This window comes from Curcuma longa, chromosome 18 (assembly GCF_044706935.1).
Source record: "Curcuma longa cultivar G26 ecotype Majalengka, Jawa Barat chromosome 18, ITB_CL_G26_1.1, whole genome shotgun sequence".
Lineage (NCBI taxonomy): Eukaryota > Viridiplantae > Streptophyta > Magnoliopsida > Zingiberales > Zingiberaceae > Curcuma > Curcuma longa.
The window spans coordinates 1,133,102-1,142,602 of NC_133878.1; the positions used below are offsets into that span (position 1 = coordinate 1,133,102).

At 41.3% G+C, this 9,501-nt stretch overlaps 1 protein-coding gene across 1 annotated transcript; it reads right to left on the reverse strand.

Moving 5' to 3' along the window:
- Nucleotides 1-2,093, reverse strand: LOC141812060 (uncharacterized). The gene is made up of 4 exons (XM_074700114.1): nt 1,814-2,093; nt 1,008-1,711; nt 488-928; nt 1-400 (listed from the first exon to the last, which is right to left on the reverse strand). The coding sequence occupies exons 1-4, from the start codon at nt 2,091-2,093 to the stop codon at nt 47-49; spliced, it is 1,779 nt and encodes a 592-aa protein (XP_074556215.1). The 3' UTR covers nt 1-46.
- Nucleotides 2,094-9,501: the final 7,408 nt, after the last annotated feature.

A 9,501-nucleotide genomic window follows, 5' to 3' on the forward strand; every position in this document is an offset into this window, starting at 1 on the left:
TCGTTAAAGAATATAATTAAAAGCTAGCTTAAGATAAATAATGGTGCTACAGCATGAAATAGACTAACTCAGAATGAATGGACTCAGGAATGTATCTCAACGCAGTGACGTCAGTCGGTAGGGAAGCCACAATACTCTTGGCAAAGTTCATGTACTCATTGAATGGCTTGCCGCCAAAGGCTTCATCATCTTCATGCTTAGGTTTCATGGAGAAGAGAGCTTGTTGATGGTGCATGAAATCCCAATCCCCTGTCTTCCAATCGAAAGTATAAAGTGGAAGAAATTTGTGGCCATGATCAGCCACAAATTCAATCGCATCGAGCACGAGTTCCAGTTCTTGCAAGGACGTGTAGTATGTGAAGCTCACTCGAGTCCACCCTGGTGTGATTCCTTCGTAACCCTAGAAGATTCGGAAATGATTGTTATTTTGGGAAATGGAGGGGGTGGTCTGTAAAATGGCAGAATCTAAAATCTAATGTAATCTAACCATTTGTATGATGGATTTGATGGCTTTGGATTGGCGGCGGTCGATGGAGAGGAGACGGTGACCGTAGGGCGCGGCGCACGAGCAGCCGCCGCGCCCCTGGATCCCGAACAAGTCGTTGAGCAGCCGCGTGGTGAAGCGGCAGTGCAACGGCTTGCCACGTGTCCCTTCTCCTTGTGCTTCTGGGTAGACCAGGAAGGAGATGATGGGTTGCCGCGCGACCGCCGCGTCGGAGCCGGCGGCGGCAGCGCCCAGAACCTGCACCCTTGGGTTCTCGGCCAGCCTCTCCGATGCTTTCCGCAGCATCTGCAGTTCTGCCCGCCGGATCGCCGCCTCCCCTACCCAATCTTTCACCAGGAACGCCGCCGCCGCCCGAATCTTCTGCACGATCCCCGGCGTCCCCGCGTCCTCCCGCTCCTCCACCTCGCCGTGGTACACGGTGTCCTGCGTCTGAAGCTCATTCGTCATACAAAAATCAAGCCAGAGATCGATCGGGAATCACATGGTGAGCAGCAGAACGAACCTCGTCGTGGCCGCTGACGTAGAGAACGGTGCCGCCGCCGCAGGTCGACGGCGGCGTATCTTTGATGCGGTAGAGCGCGTCGTTCATGAGGAGGATGCCAGAGCTCCCGGGGCCGCCGAGGAATTTGTGAGGGCTCAGAAATATCGCATCGTATCCGTCCTCCTCCCCTGTCCTCATCTCGATGTCTACGTAAGGCCCACTGCAAGCGAAATCGAAGCAGGCGTAGGCGCCATGGCGATGGAGCACGGTCGCGATGGCGCGCGTGTCGGAGTGAATCCCGGTGACGTTGCTGCAGGCGGAGAAGGAGCCGAGCTTGGGGCAGTCGACGAAGTCGGGAGACCGTAAGGAAGCCTCCAAGTCGGCGATATCGACCATGCCGTCCTCGTCGAGGCCGACTTGGACCACCTCGGCCAGGCTCTCGCGCCAGGAAAGGAGGTTGGAATGGTGCTCGTAGGGGCCGACGAAGACGACCCAGCGATGGGCCGGCGGCAGCTGGCTGAGCACGGCGTCGCGGAGGAGGGAGGGGACGGCGACGCCCATCACCTCCTGAAGGCGCTTGATGGCCGCCGTGGAGCCGGAGCCGCAGAAGAGGAGAACGTCGCGCCGGCTGAGCGCGCCCAACCGCCACTTGATGTAACAGGTGGCTTCGCGGACCAATCCGGTGGTCCGGCGGCCCACGTAGCTGTCCACTGTGTGAGTATTCCCTACACACACGACGGCAGATGACTCTCTCTCTCTCTCGATCAAATAATTAATTTATTGAGATTACGATTGATCTAGTGGACGTTTTCAAGATCGAAACTAACCGTAGAAAGGCAAGACATGTCGGAGGAGGAATTCCTCTACGAATGCCAAGAATCTGCCGGAAGCCGTGTGGTCGGCGTACGTTAACCGGCGGCGGCCGAACGGAGTGTCGAACTCCGCCTCGCCGCCGATGATCTGCGACCGCAGCCACTGGAACCTACTGCCCTCGTCATCTCCGCCGTCGCCACCACCCATACACGCGCGCAGGAGCTTGATCAGCTCAACCTCGCCATCTCCGCCCGCACGTTGCCGTCCGGCCTCTCGCTCCATCGGCGACGACATGGCGATGCCTAGTCAACAAATTAGTATCGGCCAAGAGGGATCGCCTTACAAACTATTTCGAGAAAGTCAGTGCCGGGTCGCAGGAAAAAGTTAACGAAAATGGAAAAAACGGGGAACTCACGGAGAATTAAGGAAAGAAAAGTAAAAGGGTAGGAAAAGAAAAAAAAAGATGAACTTAAAAATGAGAATTATATTTCAAATCAAATTAGTATTGGGATAAATTAATTAAAAAATATAATTTATTTCTTCGCCAGATGTCAGTGAGCCACGATGATTTTTTTTTAATAATTTAAATGTCCAAGCTTTATCTGATTAATCTCTCTTGATTCGTTAATTCTAAATGTTGTTCCAAAAATATAATTAAATTGATTATTATAGAATTAATTTATTATAATAGATAAGAGTTGGATCTCTACGAAACTGAGGTAATATTTTTTTTTTGTAATGATCAACTGTAGCTTCTCGATTTATCTTCTCACAGATAATTATAAGACCGATCGTTGGGATGATAATTTTATCTTTTATTAAAAAAAAACTAACAACTAATTTAAAATGGTTGAAACACAGAGAACATACCAAGACAGAAGAGAACAAGTAATATAAGCAAATGATATATAGAAAATAATATAGCAAATATAATAATAGAAAATATAATACTTAATTTTAATAATTATGAAAGTAATAATTATTATTATGATGCGGTTGCAAAGTAATATGATAAGTTTTTGATGATTGAAATATTATCAATTTTTTTCGTAGAATCTCATATATTTACCTTTTTGGGAGTCAAGGAGAAAGAAAGGCCAAATCTAATTCCACAACCAGTTGCCGAGCTAGAACGGTTAACTGATCTACTCGAGCTGATTTCAACGTTGATCTCGGGCTACGGCTTTTCTTTTCTATATATATATTTGTCTTTTCTCCCGACGCTGCTGTAGCTTCCTTCTCAACGTCATCGGCCTTTGTCGGCTCTCGAGCTAAATCCCGGCCGGTAGTCTGTAAGGTAAGGTGGCTTGCACACGACAGTACCCCTTCCGGTAGATGCAGAAGATGGCAAACATCACCACCGTCAACGTCGTGCACTCTCATGGAATTTCTTTGCAATAATCTTTTCTACTCAGCAGCTAATTAAGGTAAAATTAGCAATATAATCTAGCTACAACCAAGATCAAAACTCCGGGCAATGAAATTAAAATGACCTCCGGTAGCTAGGCCCTCGGACTAAAGCTCTAGTTGTCGGGAGCGCCTTGGCGGCTGGCTGGTCCCTTTCCTACTAGTTCAAGTTGTCGGGAGTGCCTTGGCGGCGTCGTGAAGGTAGGAATGGCAATCCTGTGAACTGAGTGATGGAATCACGTCTGCTCATTGTGTAGATGTGATAATCGCTCACACGTTTGTATGTTGTGCAGATGTGGTAGCCTTTTTGTTGCCTTTAAAAAGGCTTCCCTTCATTCGATGAGGAGGTGTCCGAGAGAAACACATAAAGAAAAGTAGAAAGGAGAGGCTGTAAAATTTTTTTGGAGGTTGCGCGTCTTGCGAAAATTTCTCCGGAGGAAGAACATCCATTATGATAGGGATTTGGTTCGTGAAGAACAAAGGATTGTTCGATTTGTAGCATTCTTCCGACGACAAGTACAAAGAACAAAATTGACACAAAAATCACTGTGAATGTTTATCGATTTTTATTCAATAATTTATGTATTTGAATATATAATAGTATCAGAGTAACAGATTTGAATGCATGAATTTATTTTTTTGATTATCTCATGAACAATATGATTAAGATTAATATATTACATGTAAATCAAAATATATTGAACAATATGATTTAGATTATATCCATTTGTAGATAAAAGTCCAATTAGATTAGTTCTAATGAAAAGGACTAAGCTTGCACTCGAGACTCGGATGGTGAATTCCAATCTTGGAGTTGGTTAAATCCCACTCGGAATCGGCACACATAATTCAGACTTGGGATGTGTCAAGTGGAACGATATAGACTCAAACTAAAACAATCTAGACTCAATTAACTTATGGGGTTTATGGAGTCGGTATTGTTTGCAAATCGAGCGACTCAGGTTTGCCCAGTGGGGGCGCTAGCCGAGTCGTCTGAAATGTACCTACTCGGATTCGACTTCGAATTGTGTAGTCTGTTTAGATCGTACTCAAGCAAACGAAGTGCAGTAGTGCTTGGGGTGCTCGAGAGGAGTCGATCACACTCGGACCATTTAGAATCTGGATACAGTAGTTGATCGGATAGTCGACTAGAGCTCTTAAAATCGAGAAAATTTATTTTTCTTGATTTTTTTTATATATGTGTTCCTAGTGTGTTAGTTATATGCTTCTTTTGAATTGAAATGAACCAGTTTTGTACTGGTTAGTTTTGTACTGACTGTATTAATTTCAATTTCAGATGGCACGAATAATATGCACTATGACTCGTCGTGATGTGTTGCGAAATAAACTGAGGGAGACTATCGAAGAGATAGTATATGATCCTGTTTATGGAGTCAGAGGACACATGGGAAGGCTTGATAATTTATTCAGGAGACTCGAGCAACAAGATTTTCTTGTTCTAGATAATTATCGGATTTGGGCTCTGGTTCGATCACTACCGAAACACCTCAATGAAGTAGCACACCAAATATGGGGGCGCTATGAAGGGCGCATCATGTATGTGGAGATGAAAAAAGAGCTACTTCATCATCTAGACTATGTGGATAGTTATGGAACACCTCCCTGAGAGGATCCTGAAGAAATTGAGGTTGATCCAGAAGAGAATCCAAATGTGGATTCAAAGAGTCAAGAAGTCGGTCTGCCTGATAATGCCCTAGCTGAGTCAAGAAAGATAGGGTTTATGTTGATTGCTACTACGCTAGTGTCTGTCCTAGTGGGAGCAGTAGTCACCTATCTAATTTCTTAGAGTTGGTTTATGTTATGAGTTAGTAGAGTATGTTATGTGTTAACAAACTTGTTAAAAGAGTGTTATGTGTTAACAATCTTAAATTTAATGATGAGTTCATTTAGTTCATTTAATGATGTGTTCATTTAATGATATGTTCATTTTATGATTAGTTCATTTAATGATTAATTCATTTGATGGGATGTATATAATATAATTGATCAATGTTGATTAGATTGGACAATACAAATGATGAGTGGAAACATAGTTATCACTTGATTTTGTATACCAACTCAGATTTGCATTGAGTCAATTAAAAAATTACATACATATGATTTACACTGAATAACTAATAATGTGTTTATTTATGGTAGATCATGACTACTAAAAACATCATAGCTGAACTCAATAAAGGAGAAAAATTAAATGGAGAAAATTATAAAATATGGCATCTCAAGATACGATATGTTCTTGAGGAACAAGAAGTTCTGGAGACTGTCAATCAGGTTATGGAAGAACCTGTTGATGGTCCAACAACACAGCATAGACGTGATATTGATGTCTATAAGGCATGGAAGAAAAATGACTCTACTGCTAAGGGTATATTGATAAGTTCAATGGTAGATGACCTGGTTTTTGAGTATGAGTCATTACCCTCTGCTCATGCTGTCTGGGTTGCCCTTAGAGAAAAATATAGTGGAGTAAGCCTTGAGTAAGCTTCGACAACTGACAATTAAGTTTGACAGTTACAAAAAACACCCGAATATATCCATGGCCCAACATCTGAGGGAAATGACCAATATGATTTGGGAGTTAAAGACTGCTGGTCATGAGTTGACTGATGAACAACAGGTTCAGGCAGTAATCCGTTCCCTTCCTGATTCTTGGGAGACGATGAAACAGAATCTTACACACAGTGAAAGTATTAAGACTTTTGCTGATGTCTCACGCCATGTTGAATTGGAGGCGGAGAGAATTGAATCCGCAAGGATTTCTGGACAAGCTTTTGTAGCTGAAGGTTCTATTAAAACGTCTGGATATAAAAATAAGAAAAAATGGTTCAAGAAGGGAAAGGGAAAAGAAGCTGGTGTTGCTGTTGCTGGGCTGGGCCCAAACAAGAAGCAATTCAAAGGAAATAAACATGGAAAGAAACCTAAAAGCAAACTGACTTGCTTTAACTGTGGCAAGAAGGGTCACTTCGCTCGGGAATGTACTGAGCCGAAAAAGGTATATCCATGTTTATCTTCTATTCATGAGCATAATGTTGCTAGTACAGTGTTGTTAACTGATTCTTATCCTTTGTGGATTATAGATTCGGGAGCAACAAACCATGTAGCACGTGAGCGAGCTACATTCGTGGAGTACCGTCGGGTACCAGCTGGCAACAAATGGATATATGTAGGAAACAATGCAAGGATTGAAGTCAAAGGAGTTGACTCTTGCAAACTCAACCTACGTGGTGGACATACCTTGCTTCTACATGATGTCCTTTATGCTCCTGAAATTAGACGGAATTTAGTTTCTGTTAATTGTCTTCTTGGATTGGGTTATTGTATTAACTTTTACAGCCGGTGTATGGAACTTCGAATTAACTCTGTGTTAATAGGATATGATTTTTTAACGAATGGTTTTATGGTTCTTGATGTAGAACCAAATTCTGATTATGGAATCGATGGTTGTTTTTCAAACATTGCTCTTACTAGTGATGCTGATATTAATGATGAAGTTTGGCATGCTAGATTAGGACATATTGGACAAGAACGAATGAATAGATTAGCTAAAGAGGGTCTGTTAGGCACTCATGCTAAGATAAACTTGTCTGTGTGTGAGCATTGTCTTGCTGGAAAATCAACTAGAAAACCATTTGGTAAGGCTATTAGAGCTGAATCACCATTGCAATTAATTCATTCAGATATTTGTGGTCCGATGAATGTGAAGGCTAGACATGGAGCTTCCTATTTCATTACATTTATTGATGACTTCACACATTTTGGTCATGTGTATTTGATTTCTCATAAATATGAAGCATTGGATTGCTTCAAACGTTATATGAACGAAGTTGAGAATCAATTGGATCGTAAGGTTAAAACCTTACGCACTGACCGTGGAGGTGAGTATTTGTCTGATCAGTTCAAGATAATATGTAATGATAAAGGGATTATTAGACAGCTAACAATCCCAGGAACTCCACAGCAAAATGGGGTTGCTGAAAGAAGAAATTGAACTCTTCTAGATATGGTTAGGTCTATGATGACTCAAGCTAATTTGTCAATTTCCTATTGGGGAGATGCATTATTAGCAGCAACCTATATACTTAACCGAGTGCCTTCTAAATTTGTTCCTTCTACACCTTATGAACGCTGGACAGGCAGAAAATTAGATTTAAGTAATTTGAGACCTTGGGGGTCAGCTGCCTATGTTCATGATCGTACTCACAAATATGAAAAACTAGGACCTAGGGGTATGAAGTGTATCTTTATAAGGTATTCTGAAACCTCTAAAGGTTATATTTTTATTGGTGAGCAACAAGATGGAACCATCTCTGAATTAAAATTGAGAGATGCTACTTTTGTATGAAACTGAGTTCCCAACTAGAGGTAACGTTGACAAAACTATTCACAAGTAATTGGTATTAGTTTATCTTGACTATAAAATTACACTAGTATACTTTGTGTGTATTAAGCAGGACCGTTTGAGGTCATTCAATTTATACTGACTATATAATCGAATTAGACCTTTGTTGTTATGGATATGCATACTCTTAATTCCTATATAATAACAAGCACATATATTTAGTATTTATTTCTTTAACTTATCAAAGGGTGAGATTTATTCGTTAAATCAATAAGTCCGATGAGTTGGGAGATAATGCTATGTATGTGGTGTGTTGTTGATTATAGAAGAAATATGTGTCCTAATTATTTAGGCTGATGATGTTCCCTTGAGGAGCTCATAAGGATTATCATGTAAACCCTACAGGTGGACTTAGCTTGCATGATAATAAAGTTGAGTGGTACTATTATCGGAATTAAATGTTAATTAATTGAGTTGTCAGTAACTCATTTAATTAACAGACATACGATATCTTAAACACAGGGAGATTAATGCACTCATAATAAGAATGTTAGGAAGTATACTGAAAAGACTAGGTCTTTTGTATATAAACATTTATGAAATAAAGTATCATGTTTTGGTCAAATGATTGCAATAGGTTATTTTGCAATAAAGTCCTCTTAATTCACATTGTAGATAACTTGGTGTCTGTGAGACACAGAAGACCATGATTATCAGTCCCTTGTGAATTATAAACTAAGGCTCACAACCAAGATGGTGTTGGACAACCCATCGGGAACGGTTGTAGTGTAATTCGGTGACTGTCTGTCTTGACTGTAGAATTACACTAGTGCACTTTGTGTGTATTGAGTAGGACCATTGAGGTTGTTCAATTTACTCTGACTCACAAATTGAACAAGACCTCTGTTATTATAATTATGCACTCTTAATCCCGATGTAATAAATGGGCACCTATAGGTAGTAATTATTGCTTTGATTTACCAAAGGGTGAGATCTTTCCGTCAGATCAATTATTCCCGGTAAGTTGGGTGATGTTACTATCTATACGGTGTGCCATTAATTACAGAAGGAATCCGTGTCCCAGTAGGGCTGATGATGTCCCCTTGGAGAGCTCATAAGGATTGTCAAGTCAAATCTTGCAAGTGGACTTGGTCCGGCTGACAATAAGGTTGAGTGGTACTATTCAAGGTCTTAGATGTCGATTATTGAGTTGTCAGTGAACTCAGATAATTGACGGACATACGATATCTTAAACACGGGGAGCAATGCATAAAATAATAAGAAGGAACCCATAACGTAATTTGGGGATTAGATTGGTAGTGCAATAATGATCCTCTAGTGGAATGGATCGTTATTGATGGATGAAGGTGTGTATTCGGGGTTTGAATACGGGATCCAAAATCCATCAGAAGGCCAGATCTAATACCTCCTCGAGGTCCCCACTGTAGCCTAAAGACATCTTCAAAAGGATGCAATCAAACGGATGAGATTAGTTCTTAGCCGTCGGATGAGATTTGATCTCAACCGTTGGATAAGATTAGTTCTCGACCGTAGGATGAGTTAATGGATGAGATCAGCTTGTATCCATGGGATTAGATCAAGTTGCATCCATTGGATCGAAATAAATAAAGAAGATTGAAAGAGAATAGATTAGAACCGTTGGATGAGATCTAGATGCATCCGATGGATGAGATCTCTCCGGTTCGGTTTTAATTCTCTTCGGAAGGAAGAATCGGTTCACGAGGTGAACCAGAGCTGGTTCATGGAACCACACGCCCAAAGGAATGGATCAGGTCCGTTGGATCGAATCAATTAAGTTATATTAAAGAAGATTATATTAGAACCGTTAGATGAGATTAAGTTGCATCCAACGGATGAGATCTCTTCGGTTCGGTTTTATTTTCTATTTTAATATAAAATTGGTTCACGGATTAA